General features: G+C 39.3%; 1 protein-coding gene across 1 annotated transcript in view; it reads left to right on the top strand.

Moving 5' to 3' along the window:
* The window catches only part of trpc7 (transient receptor potential cation channel subfamily C member 7), a 48,017-nt gene that overhangs the window by 19,676 nt on the left and 14,554 nt on the right, over positions 1-13,787 (top strand). Inside the window, exons 4-7 of the mRNA XM_022760315.1 lie at positions 268-432; positions 5,860-6,076; positions 7,476-7,709; positions 9,559-9,823. Coding sequence (XP_022616036.1) covers positions 268-432; positions 5,860-6,076; positions 7,476-7,709; positions 9,559-9,823 — 881 coding nt within the window. The remainder of the gene's footprint in view (positions 1-267; positions 433-5,859; positions 6,077-7,475; positions 7,710-9,558; positions 9,824-13,787) is intronic.

The raw sequence follows: 13,787 nt of genomic DNA, 5'->3' as shown, positions 1-13,787 counted from the left end.
CAACATGAATAAGCCTCTGCTGTCAGCCTGTAAAGCCAGCTTCTTCCATTATTTGACCATTGAGTCATTTCAGTGTAGGGGCAAGTTGTTTGCTGCTGCAAATCTGTTTTGCTTCTCTGGAAACATCTTTATCTATGTCTGTTTACTAATTGATCCTCTCTACCCTTCCTCTCTCTTTCCCTCTCCTCTTTCACCTTTCTTGCCCTGTGCTTTCTTTCCCTTTATTCTCCATTGATTTAAATTTCTTGTCCCCATCTCTCTCTCTAGTTTGTTGCCCATCCCAACTGCCAACAGCAGCTGCTGACTATCTGGTATGAGAACCTGCCTGGTCTGAGGCAGCAGTCCGTTGGGGTGAAGTGCTGGACAGTGCTGGGGGTCACCGTAGGTTTGCCCTTCCTGGCCATCGCCTACTGGATAATGCCATGTAGCAAGGTATGAACATGAACAGTATGTGGTAGTATGACCAACTCTTTGTCTAATCATCTCCACTGATCCAAACCAGAGACTCGCACCTATACTCAGAACACACACACACACACACAGACACTCACACAATGAAATTAACTATTTGCTGTTGTTTCTACTATCAATGACTTCTGGTAGGTTTGTTCTGGTTTTTATTCTGTTATTCTCTTTTTTATTATTCTGTAATACTTGGCTATAGTTACAGAATTGACACCAATACTGAGAGAAAATACCAATACCATTGTGACTCATAGATCTCAACTCTGTAAATATGTCTATTTTTTACATGATGATCCATACATTATTTTCTGTGAAATTAGCAAAAGTGTAAATCCTATTTTGTTACAGAAAATTATCAAAAATTCCTGGATCTACCCATTTAACCAAAATTTAATGGGTTCTTCTCTGGCCCATCTCTTTTTCAGGCTCATTAAAGTCACTAGGTTTATTTCTCAGAGGACCATGAATATGTAGTCAAATTTAATGTCAATCCATCCACTAGCTGTCAAGCTACATACAGACCAAATGACGAGTGATGCTAAAAACATCACAGATATCCGATTTAAAGATCACTGTATGGTCACCATTTGATTATAGGGCCCTGAGGTACTTTATCACATTTTGTTAATACTCCATCAAGCAAATTATAATCTGTAAAGTGACACAATATGACAGAGCTGAGCAAGTGGTTATGCAGATCTGCTCTTCAACCTGGATAATCCTCTACCTCATCATCAAGTGGTGTGTGTGTTAGTTCTTTAGGGCTTTAATATATGTGTGGGGTCCAAACACCAGGAGCCACTGTAATTGCGGGGGTGTGACAGTTTTGTGGGGACAAAGATGCTGGAGGCCACGGGTTTAAATGGCTGTTTGAGGGTTAAGACTGGGTTTTTTCGGTTATCGTAAGGGTTAGGATTAGGCAGTCAGTTGTGATGGTTTAAATGGTAAAGGGCCTGGAATGCATGAACAATGGGTCTCCACGAATGTAGTAAAACAAGGTTGTGTGTGTGTGTGTGTGTGTGCGCGCTAAGATTCAGAAACAGGGCTGAGGACCTTTGAGTGTTAGGTATAACTAATGAATTAGTCATTTTGTAGACTAAGAGAGAAAGAGAGCAGCTGATGTCAAGTGTGTATGAGAGGATGGAGAGCAGTAACATTGAGAATGCATCTCCACCAGCGAGACATGGATTTAATCATGAGACACTAGCGGCTTCAGATCTCGCTGTGTCACGAAAACACCTGTTTATGTTAATCTGTGTGTGCTAGTCTGTGTATGTACGTGCACATGTATGATTACATTTGACTATGAATCAACCAAATGATGAGCCTGCTTGTCACAGTCCGCCATTTCTGACACAACACAGCATAAAAAAAAGGTAGCAGTGTGGAAATAATATGTAAAATAACAAATTAATATAGGATGCAAGGCACCTTATTATTATTATTATTATTATTATTATTATTATTATTATTATTATTATTATGTTGTTGTTGTTGCTGTTGCATGATTTTAAAAGACCGGTTAAATACTGAAAATACACATTTGAGATATAGAAAAGACCTATGGAGGGAAGGACAATAGAATTTAATCAAGCTAATGAATGAGACAAAATGGATGTTCATACACTCTTGATAACAATGTGACGGCAACAGAGACAAACAGGTATATTAAATGAATTCGGTAATGAAATAGATAAAGACACATTGACTGAGAAAAATACATCAAGACAGATGCAGGTTGCAGAGAGGAAGCTTTGATGTGTTTAGGTTGATTGTGTGTAGTGTGCCCTCCCACACCTGATGCTAATCATGCAATTTCGTTCTGCTCATCTCATCAACTGCTCATTTCTTACAGCTCCAGCAGAACTCCAAAGCATATTACAATTTAAATCAGCTAGGAGAGCTGAAGAAGATATTGATGTTATTGATGCTCAAGATAAGTAGTAAATTATCGAAGGCAGACAGTGAAAACATGGATACATCCCATGGATATCTGCTTTGGAAATCTCCTGTAAGAGAACAATATGAGATATGCTCTTTGGAAGGGATGAAAAACAGACGCATATTATGATATACAATGTTTCTGATTGATTGAAAAGGGTGAAAAATGGGGGGTGGATACATATTAAAGATGCACATGAGAATACTCTACAGCCTTCTTTGAGTGACAGGAAAGAGATGAAACAGGGAATAAGAGAAAAAAAAACAAGCCATGAGTAAAAAAGAAATTGCCTTGTCAGGTTCCCCTCCTCCTGGAACAAGCACCATGCTTTAGTCAAGGAATAACTTATTATACTTATTACTTATTATACTAATAACTTATTATTTTACTTATACAGCAAGGCAAAGAAAATTCCACTTGTTGCTGTATTAATTAGTAAGTGAGTCAGTATTTCTTTATAGTAGTTAATTAGCACAATGCCCTTAAAAATTAGACCATTGCAGAGAAATCGCTACTGTACAAAAATAATGAATTTATAATGAATGCCCTATTATTCAGTTTCCTTTATGTGTTGGCATCAGTGGTTTTATTGGTGGGATTGCTGTGCAAGAAATCCCACTATATGTTCTTCTGAGCCCAAAAACAAGTGGTTCAATCAGGACATAATGCAAATTATTTTTCTTAACGATTTATCTCATAATTTCTGAAATATTCAACAATTTGTTAACAATTTTTCCCCATGGAAATAAATGGATGGAACGTTCAGATGGTAGAGTAGCATCACAGCCAGAATGGCAGAAAGTGTTAATCTGTTCTGAAAATGTTCTGTTTAACTCAACCTCAAGGCCACAGATTTTACTCTCCTTTCATTGCACATTTTACATCCTTCAGCCCTTTTTCGCTTCAGACTTTTATTTATTCCTTCATACAAATTTGTACCAACAATGCCGATTAGTTTCTGACATTTCCAGCAGTAAAGCTCCGCCTCAGCCTTTTTTTAGTAGCCAGTAGCACACACACAAGCGTCAGTTTTTCCAGAAGTGAGCAATCCCACCACTAATTTTTCAGAATTGCATTTTTTAGTTTATTTGATGTAATACTACACATTACAACCAGGTATGCAGGTATAAGTGAGGAAAGATGACTAAATACAAGTATATAGTAAATGCATGATACATAATTATTATAAATGTAGTCTTAATTTTCAGACACTCCAGCAGCACTACTGGCAATACTGTAGAGGCTATTTATTTATGGTAATTATACCAGTTATCACAATCAGTTTGACAATAATAGGCTGACATTTATAAATGCTACATATTGCTCCCACACTCACATATTAGCTAATGATTTTTTTCTTTAATTACTCTCTTGCAGTCTGTCATGCATTTAATTTTAATTTGCTCAAGGGTCTCTTTGCCTGCAAGCTCTGACCCTGCTGTTTTGATTACTTTGATCACACTCAAGATTTTCTTTGGCTCCTCCCCTGCTTCTCTATCCTTGGGGTGGGGTGGGGTGGGGTGGGGTGGGGGTTGATGACTGACCAGTTATGGTAAATATTATATATTGGTAAATGGGATTGTAAATGTGGTTGTGACTTGTGGAGAAGGATGGAACAGTGAGCACAGAGGTTTAAAAATGTAGAAATTTGAAGGAGTCCCATATAAAAGTGCTTCCCCATTCAGAGTAAATATCTGTCTACACTAAATGTATGCCAGGTTTGATTCTCCCTGGTGAAAAGATGTTTAGGAATAATAGAGGACACAGCAGCTCCATTCTGGCCTTCTGATATTTCCATTTCACACCAAACCTCTTTTATTTAGTCTGCGTGCGCCTGCTGCCAGCAGCCACCATTTCATTGGAGGAGAGAAGATCAGCTCTTGTCACCATCACATTGATAAAAGAGAAAGCCATGGGGTTTTCAGTCCTCACGCAGTGGTAGGGCTGATCTAGGATGACCATCTCATTTAAGCTGATGGGTGAAATGGATCAGCCTTATCAGTAAAGGAGCTGGGAGAAATGAGGAGCCGTCCCAGTGGCAGGAGGAGGGTTGGAGGAGGTTTTGCGGGGTTAAGATATACCAGACAACCTCTTCCAGCATGGTTTAGTGACTGTGGCATGGGAGCAGCTATTGAATCTTATGTGTTAGTGTGCATGCAGAGAGTAGAGATATCCTGTGGGTAGTTAATATTGAACACAGCAGGTTTACACAGTAGCAAATGTTGGGATCTCTGATGTCTGTATGGGGTTGGAAGTGTGTGAATGTCTGTCTGTGTGTTTGTGTGTGCCTGCACATGGATGTGTATTTGTCTGTCTTGGCATATTTTTGTACAATTATAAAAAGGTCCCTCTGTGTGGTGGCATGTTTAACGCTCCTTACGCTCCCCCCATATGCTGCATTCCCACAAACACTTGATTGTTTGGCATCCAGTTACTCTGGCATTATGTTGCTGTGAAAGTGATTGCTGGTTAAGCACATCCATGAATCACAACAGATGCTGTTTGCCTGCTAAGATGGTTGTGTAGTGGTGCTTTTCAAATTTTGATCTCCGAGGAACAAAATCTCAGGGACTGTGCAAAAGCCATGAATTTACGATTCAGTAAATAAAAACAAATGTTTTGTTTTCCTGCAATTAGTATTTGTTCAAAAAACCAGAACTACTACCACTCCCTAATCCAAAAGCAGATTTTGCAGGATGATGTGTTAGCAAACACAAGTGAATAACAACTTCTTAACAAGTATGATGAATAGAAAACTTTTTCATTCTACTACATTGCAGTGACAATATGGCTTTGACATCCCCTTAAATCTATTCTTTTCAATGTTGTTATTTTGAAAATCGCTAAAATATAATATGAAAGGTGACAGACCCACAGAGAATTATCACCCAGATGTTTTGATTCACTGTCACCCCTCTTATCAACCATGATTCCAGATGCACCAGGCAGCACACAGTATGCTGCCTGCCAACCACCAAGTTTCAGACAGACTCGGTTAGCAAGTAGCTGGTGAACATAGTGGAGCTTTTTAGCAGCTAAAAAGCTCCATATTCAGCTCAGGATTTAGTCACCACCAAAACAGCTAAAACAAGGGTGATTATTGACCTTGTGGCCAGAAACACATTTGAATGCAAATATTGCCCTGTGTCTGCTGAATAGTCATGTCAAATTTCATTTATATAGCCAGTATCACAAATCACAAATTTGCTTCAGGGGGCTTAACAATCTGCACAGCTTGTGACACCCTCTGTCTTAGACCCTTGAAATATAAACAGTTTGCCAACACATTCACCAAATTGACTTTATAAGGTAGTAACATATCAGTGTTTCTGTCACAAAATAAGATATAATAAGAATAAATGCAGGTTAAATATTTCTCTCTCATTAATATTTATAAACAGATACATAATGAAACATAAATCTCATTATTTTCTCAATCTTTTCACTTCCAGCTTGGTCAGATCCTGCGAAGCCCCTTCATGAAGTTCGTAGCTCATGCTGTCTCCTTCACCATCTTCTTGGGTTTGCTGGTTGTTAACGCCTCTGACCGCTTTGAAGGAGTCAAGAACCTTCCCAATGAGACCATCACAGACCACCCACGACAGGTGTTCAGGGTCAAGACCACCCAGTTCTCCTGGACAGAGATGTTGATCATGAAGTGGGTGTTGGGTGAGTCACCTTCTCACATGTTTGAAATTGTGCACAGTTGCAGCCAATTAAAATGCAAACAAATGCACAGATAGTCACTGTGCATCATGATAAGAAATAAACTTGGCATGTCAGAGAGTCAAGGCAAGACGTTTCCTGGTGGATTTTCTTTTAATTTTTTTAATCAATGTGGACGTACTTGAACAAGATGCTAAAGGAAAGAGTCTTTAGCGATTTTTCTACCATAGTTTTAAACATTTTTGATGGTAATCTTAAACATCCTTTTAGGTTTTCCTACAACACAGCTTCCCTAAAAATCAACTTCCTGGAAAGAATCAGTGAACTTCTTTGCCCTTGGGCAGATTAATGTAGTATCATACCAACCAAGTGGACAAAAGCCAAGATTATGGCAGCACAACAACTTTCTCTCTTATCTCCCGAGATCAAATTAAAGTTTCCTGGTTGGATGCAGCACAGGCCAGACTTGTTGAAGCAGTAGCCATACTGAGTCCTAACAATAAGCTTGAGGGAAATTTGGAGATTGACCTGACAGGTGATGCTCAGGAATATGGAATTGGTAAGGGGAGACTAAAGAAAGTAAAAGGAGGAGTGGAGTGTGTGGCATACAAGAGAGCAGGCATGGGAAAAAAGGGAGATAGAAGGAGATGACAGAAACACAAAGACAAACTCGACAGATAAATAGTCCGTGGCAATATCTGTCAGACCTCAGCTGCTGCTTCACATCTGCTGATGTTTTTCTTTCCATCAACACACACACACAGATATAATAGCATTATGTGTTAGGTTTGTGTAAGTTAGTGCACATATGGTTATATTTTTATTTGGTTACATGTAATGGCACCATTGTTTTCCTATCCGTGGTCATTTTTGGCAGCAGGTGCTCATGTGTATGTTTGCATGTGTGCACGTGTGTTTGTGTGTATGTGCAGTGGTAGCTTACGTAGACCACGGTAATTGTAATTCCAGCTGCATGCTTTGAAGGCCCAGTAATTGTTACAGAGATGATACAGATCAGGGAACCTTTGCAGTCATTTTCTCCTTGTTTTGGCTCCAAATAGAGAATGACAGAGTGGTTGTGTCGGAGGAATTAGGTTCTCCTCTGTGTGTGTGTGTGTGTGTGTGTGTGTGTGTGTGTGTGTGTGTGTGTGTGTGTGTGTGTGTGCGTGCGTGCGTGCATGTGTGCACCTGAGCTACAAGTGGGGATGTCCGAGTATAAATTATATGCTTTGTTGTCAACATCTGTGTATGTGCAAGACAGTTTCTGTGTGTGTGTGCATGTTTACATTTGTTTATGTTTTGTGAGAGCCTCTTTATCTTTGTGTATTTGTATTTATCTTCTGTATTTCCTGTCTTTCCTCAATGTATCCATGTGTTAATGTGTGTGTATCTTCTTCCTCAGGTATGATTTGGTCAGAATGTAAAGAGATCTGGAGCGATGGGCCCAGGGAGTATGTGATGCACCTTTGGAATGTTCTGGATTTCGGCATGCTCTCCATCTTTGTGGCATCCTTCACGGCACGCTTCATGGCGTTCCTCAAGGCGTCCAAAGCTCAGCAGTATGTGGACATGCATGTACCAGACGAAGACCTCAGTAACGCCTCACTGCCTGACGAAGTCGCTTACTTTACTTACGGTGAGCAGTTACTCTGAATATATTCATATAATGAAATTTGTGTAATGTTAGTAACTGTGTCTGAGTTCCTGGATGTGGCACACTTTTCTTTGTTTTCTCAGCCATTGTTACGATCTCTATTCATGATAAATATGCTCTCGCAATGTTAATTGTGCATTTTTTCCTTGGCACAAAATGTTACACTGCGTCACTTCTTATCTACCAGGCAATTTTTTCCAGGAAATGCTAATTTGACGCCACATGATAAAATGCAAACGCTTTCATGAGCTGCTTGAATTATTGTGCTACATCAGTCACTGATAAGGAAAAGCTAATTAGATGAGCATTTGTGTAAAAAATTCATGAATAACTAAAAACCTGAAGTGGGGCAATAGAAGATGAGAGTGTATTTGTCATTTAGATAAAGATGTCATTGCATACTTAATCCAAGATGTTCACACATATTTAATGCAATATACTCAAGATAACAAGTCAGTACAGATGTACAGTGTATGATATATTCAAAACCCATCATTAATGCCTAAACTCTCTTCTTTGTCTGCCTTTCTTGGAAATGTACTGTCAGAATATTAATTAATATTAAACAAATTAGGAAAATGTCAAGATCATAGAACATGTAAACTTTTTTTTCACTTCCAGACCCAAAACTTCTCTTCACCATAGAAAAACTCTTGCAGCCCACAGTCTACTGGACTGTACTCTCTTGGTGGCCTACTAAAGGAACCTTCATCAGTGCTGTCATCTGGTGGTCTGACTCTGTCATGACACATCAGTAAATACATGAGTGTGTATTGGATATTACTGCAGTGTTAGTTATAATCTTCCCAATCATAATCTTCATATGTCATGTGTATGACATGGTCTCACTCTTTGTCCAAGAGAGTCACAGGTTAACAGCAAATCAGCGAAACAGACACTGTCTTTCTTTTACTTTCCTCTTCTTCTGTTTTGGCCCTTGTTTTATTGATCTTATATCTCAATAAATATCAGTTTTCAATCTAGCTCAGTTTTCCTCGCCTTCTACATGTCTGACTGTGTCTCTTTTCCTGCCATTCCCTCTCTGTCCTTACTTCTCCTCACACACATTATCCCTTTATCCCTTCTCTTTGCTGTCCACCAATCTCATACTCTTTGCTTTCCCTCCTCCCTCTCCCTCTTCTCTCCGTCTCTCCTCTTTCCATCCTCACTTAATCCATCTTCTTACTATGCTTTCTCCTCCATCAAAGCACATGTGCTTAAAAGCCAAGATTATGCTCTTTAGAAACATCTCTAGAAAAAGTTGAGATCCCACTGTAACCAAACGTTTGCTGTGCACACACTGTACTTTAACCAGCAATAGTTTGAAGAAATAGTGATGTGCAGATGATGGCTGAGTTCTGCTTCAAGCAGAAGTACAGTTTTTCTGCAGTTTGAATAATAGACAATGAGGTAACACTTTACTTTAACCTCTTGTATTTAGCATTTATAAGAACTATATTTAATTTAATTCATATTTGATAAATGGTTTACACATTGTAACTACACTATAATGTAGTTTTAAGCAATTATAACAACTTAATATGGGATATGGGGAATTAAGTAAAGTTTTACCAAAAATATTAAACCAGCTTTGGATCCATTGTTTCAATTTGATATCAGAAAGATATTTAAATCCTGAATTCATGAAAGCAGCTGTGACTTATTCATCATTAATATTGGAGCTATGCATGTCTACTTAGTTTCCCTAAAAACCAAATGAATACACAAAAATTTTTGGTTTGGCTCTGCTGTAGTTCATTCAGATTATGCACAGATTACACATCATACACCTATTCATCTACTTGTCTCTCTCTTTCTTCTCCTCCTCCAGCCAGGAACAAGTGGCGCCCATCTGACCCCCAAATCATCTCAGAAGGCCTGTACGCCATCGCTGTGGTGCTGAGTTTTTCACGCATCGCCTACATCCTGCCGGCCAACGAAAGCTTCGGCCCACTGCAGATCTCTCTGGGGCGCACAGTCAAAGACATCTTCAAGTTCATGGTCATCTTCATCATGGTGTTTGTGGCCTTCATGATTGGCATGTTCAACCTTTACTCGTACTACCTGGGAGCCAAGTACAATCCTGCCTTCACCACGTGAGTCATGTCTGGCTGTTACAGTGTTTTGGTGTGTACAGTACAGAGCAAATGTGTGTGACTGTGTGACCAGACAATGATTACGTCTAAACGTACACACGTTTATGTCTACAGGTCTGCATTTTTCGTCTTCACTCTTACAGACATACATAAACGCTCTCACAAAGGCAAACACAGTGGGGCTATATGATGGCCAGATGCTGGTCATTTTACATCAGAAGCAACTGCTGAAGAGGAGAAAAAAAATCTGTATCTGATTTGGGTCCCATGTTACTATTATCGCTATACCAGGCCATAGAACAAGAAAACCCCCAGATCAATATACATCGTCATGTCAGCATCTTGATGATAGTGTTTGCTGGGTTCATTAAATCCATGGTGCTTTATCAGTGGCAGAGATCGAACTTGAATCTCCCCTCAGGCCTAATGCAGGCAATCAGGTTGTTTGTTAAATTTAATAAGGAGAATAATGAATTGGATGCTTCACTTTTAAAATCTATAACAAACACTGGTGAATTGTTGATGTATCTCACAGCTTTAACAGAATTGTGGGTAGAAAACAAGCCATTTTTCTAGCACCATTGTGTGTTTACTATACTGTAGAAGAGGGCTCAATCTTCTTTATGTCCACTATAAACACAGCTACAGACCAAAATTAAAATGGAAGTGAAAATGAGAAGGCAGTTGTCAGTGAGAGCCGAGGGAAAATGCATCAATATTGGTATAATTTTAATGCCTAATTATTCATAAAAAATAACTTTGATATGACAAGTGGTTCATGAAAAGAAATCTCAGCCTGTTGATTCCTTAAAATATGTTTAATTTTACATCAAAGTGAAAGTAACAAGGTAATAAGAGGAGCTTTTGGAGATGCCTGAAGTTTCTGCTGGCAATTTAAACTATTTGGTAAAGTTTCTCTGTGGCACAAGACCTTGATCATCATTTTTCATTTCCCCAGGGTGCAGTCAGTTAATTTTTATCAATGCACACTGATCTAAAGCAGGATTTCACAAGTGGTTGAAAGTTATATGAGACCATTGTACCAAATGACAGCCACCCATGTATAATTAAAGGTCACTAGTATACAGACTTATTGCAGCACCTTGACAATGAAACCTTCAAGAATGGGTTCACATATTTTCACATATTTTCCTATGCTTAATGCATATCCTACTTTCCATACTGTCCATGGACACTGTAAAAGAGGTGGAACAAAGTCATTGTTCTGGCTTCAGTAGTCTAAGTTTGACAGATCCAGTGCCACAGGATATTATTGTATTTGATAACAGAATATCATCCAGCTGAATGGGGTGATAACAACACTCAGTACTTTAAATAGACTTTACCCACCAAAGAGTTGCATTCAACTTAGATATCAGGTTCATTCATTTGAAAGGGTGAAGTGCACATTTTGAACTGAAGAGTCAGTTTGTACTTCAAGGCTGCAATGCATAAAACCAACCATACAATGCCTTAAATATGTTCTTTCACACAGCAGCAAATGATTCAAAGTCTATAAATTGTACTGTAGCATTTACACATTCAGGTTGTTGTGTTATATATCAACCTACTTGTAAAGCAATCAACCTGTCCAACATCAATCTGAGCGACAACGCTTCTGCCTCCCTCCTTCATTTTAGTTTATCCATATCTCTGCCTGCGTATCCTTTCACATCAGCTGCAACCAGAATGATGCTGGATCTTTCACTGTCATTGTCTGATAGTTGTAGGAAAGTTATCCATCTTTGGCAACTGACAGAATATTTCAGCAAGTCTTATCATTCATCTCAAGATGAAAAGTCTCTCTCAGGTCTCTCTCTGTCACATATCATTCTTCATTTTCTCAGAGGAAGACATTCCAGAGATATAAAGAGATGACATTGCACCATTTCTGCCCAGTCCAGCAAAGTACTACATGCTTTACATGCTGGTTTGTAATTATGTTGACACATGCTATTCTATTCTTCTATTTCCATTTTCATCTGGTTGATTTAGGTTCACACTTGATAGCTGCAAGAGAGCCATCATCTGACTAGGTTAGAGTAAAAGACAGGTTCAAAAGCAATCTCTACACTGAGTGGAGTATTATGGTCTTGTTTATGCTCTTTTGCATAATTCACCTTCTGGATTTGTCATATTTGTTAAAATACATAAAGAAAAGTGATCATGAACATCAGTCCAGTGCATCACTTGAAATTCTACCCTCAATTAATTTTGTTATAGCAGCCTTCCCAACCATGACAAACTGCTGCCAGATGTTAGCATCTGTCTCCTCATAAGCATAAACCTTGTGCTGTGGGCTTGTTTGCAGTTGCTGGTTTAGACTATTCCTGGTAAATCAAACACCACAGTTTACCATGGGCTTATTGCCTTGCAAGTTTCATCTCCAAATACAACCAAAGCTGAATGATTAAACATGATAAAGTTACAATGACCTCAAAGCATTTCCACCATGTTGTTTTTTCTGGTTGTTTTGGCAAGCTGTACAATGACTGTGCTTTAGTTTTCCTGGCACTTTGCTGTGCCAGACAGCTCGCCTGTGCATCTGTCTGTGCGCCTGTTCTTCTTATCTGGTTATGCACCTGTCTGTCCATCTTCCTGCACTTGGGTCTATGTGTTCACTTGATACAAGAGTATTTTTCTTTAGTATGTATGTATCTTAGCCAGCGCTCTATGTCCGTTTATACACCTTTTTTTTTTTAGCATCATCGTGTCAGAAAATTGTGAAACTGCAGCACCTTCAGACAGCATAGCCTAAAACACAACTACAGCTGATAAGCTAGGTGGGGTCAAATACCAGGTGTGACAACACCATTTACCAGTATTTTCTATATTAGTAACAGCCTCAGTTATTTGCTTAAATGCACCAGATGTTTTGATGCCTTTATCTCCACATATTCATTTCAGCTATGAGGTATGAGTGGCCTGGGAACAGTTTCCAAATTTATGACCTGCTGAACATGCACCATAGATAGAATCACTTATGATAAAAAGGTGTGTGATTGGACTTCTAGTGTGAGGACTCTACCATTCTGACTTTCACTGCACCTTTGTGCTGTGAATTTACAGTAACTCCTCTGCTGAGCTGCAGCTCAGGGTTCTTATAGAGGCTGTGAGTTCTGCTTGGCTGCCTTCACGGCACCAAAGAACCAGACTAACGTGATGAGCAGACAGAGCAGCGGGATGAGAGGGGGTTAACTGACAGAATGGCAGATAGACAGGTAGAAACAGAGACTAGGAGTTGAATTGAAATGGACTGTCAGAAAGAATATGGTCACAAACCAACAGTCAGACATAATGAAGATTTTTTTTTTTTAAGAATTTTTTGGGCTTTTTGTGCCTTTAATGGACAGGACAGTAGAGAGACAGGAAATGGGGAGGCAGAGAGAGGGGGAATGACACGCAGGAAAGGGCCGCCGGCTGCGGGAGTCGAGCTGGGGGCCAGCTGCAGCGAGGACTGTAGCCTCTGTATATGGGGCGCCTGCGTAACCCACTGCGATACGCGACGCCCCGTGAAGACTTCTCAAAAAGCAAAGCAGAAGTACATAAAAGTCCTTGGGCCCTGTAGACGCAAGTGTCTTATCATCATCGTCATTTCCATCATGAGTGTACAATCCAGCTTTTTACATCATCCTTATCACTTCTCTCTGCTTCAGAGATCAACATCAAGGCTGATTTCAAAATTCAGGGTTAAAAATGGAAGCTACTTCTGCTCATCTTATCAACCTCTGACCACATTTCTTGCCAGTCTTTTATTTATTTATATATTTATTTATTTATGTACCTTAAATTCTGCATCTAATATTCCTCTGATTGATTTAATTGCCTACTCTGTCAGAGGGAGCTCCATAGAGAGGATTTTAGCATGACAGAACCCCCTTCAATTGTCTTGTTGTTGTCATCGCTCTTACCACCAGGGGTCAGTCTGGCTTTAAATCTCAACCTGTCTGTAAAGTGGTTGACA

Source organism: Seriola dumerili, unplaced genomic scaffold (assembly GCF_002260705.1).
Source record: "Seriola dumerili isolate Sdu_G_001 unplaced genomic scaffold, Sdu_1.0 BDQW01000331.1, whole genome shotgun sequence".
NCBI lineage: Eukaryota > Metazoa > Chordata > Actinopteri > Carangiformes > Carangidae > Seriola > Seriola dumerili.
Note: the sequence above shows the minus strand (reverse complement) of the source record. Positions and strands in the feature narration are given on the sequence as shown.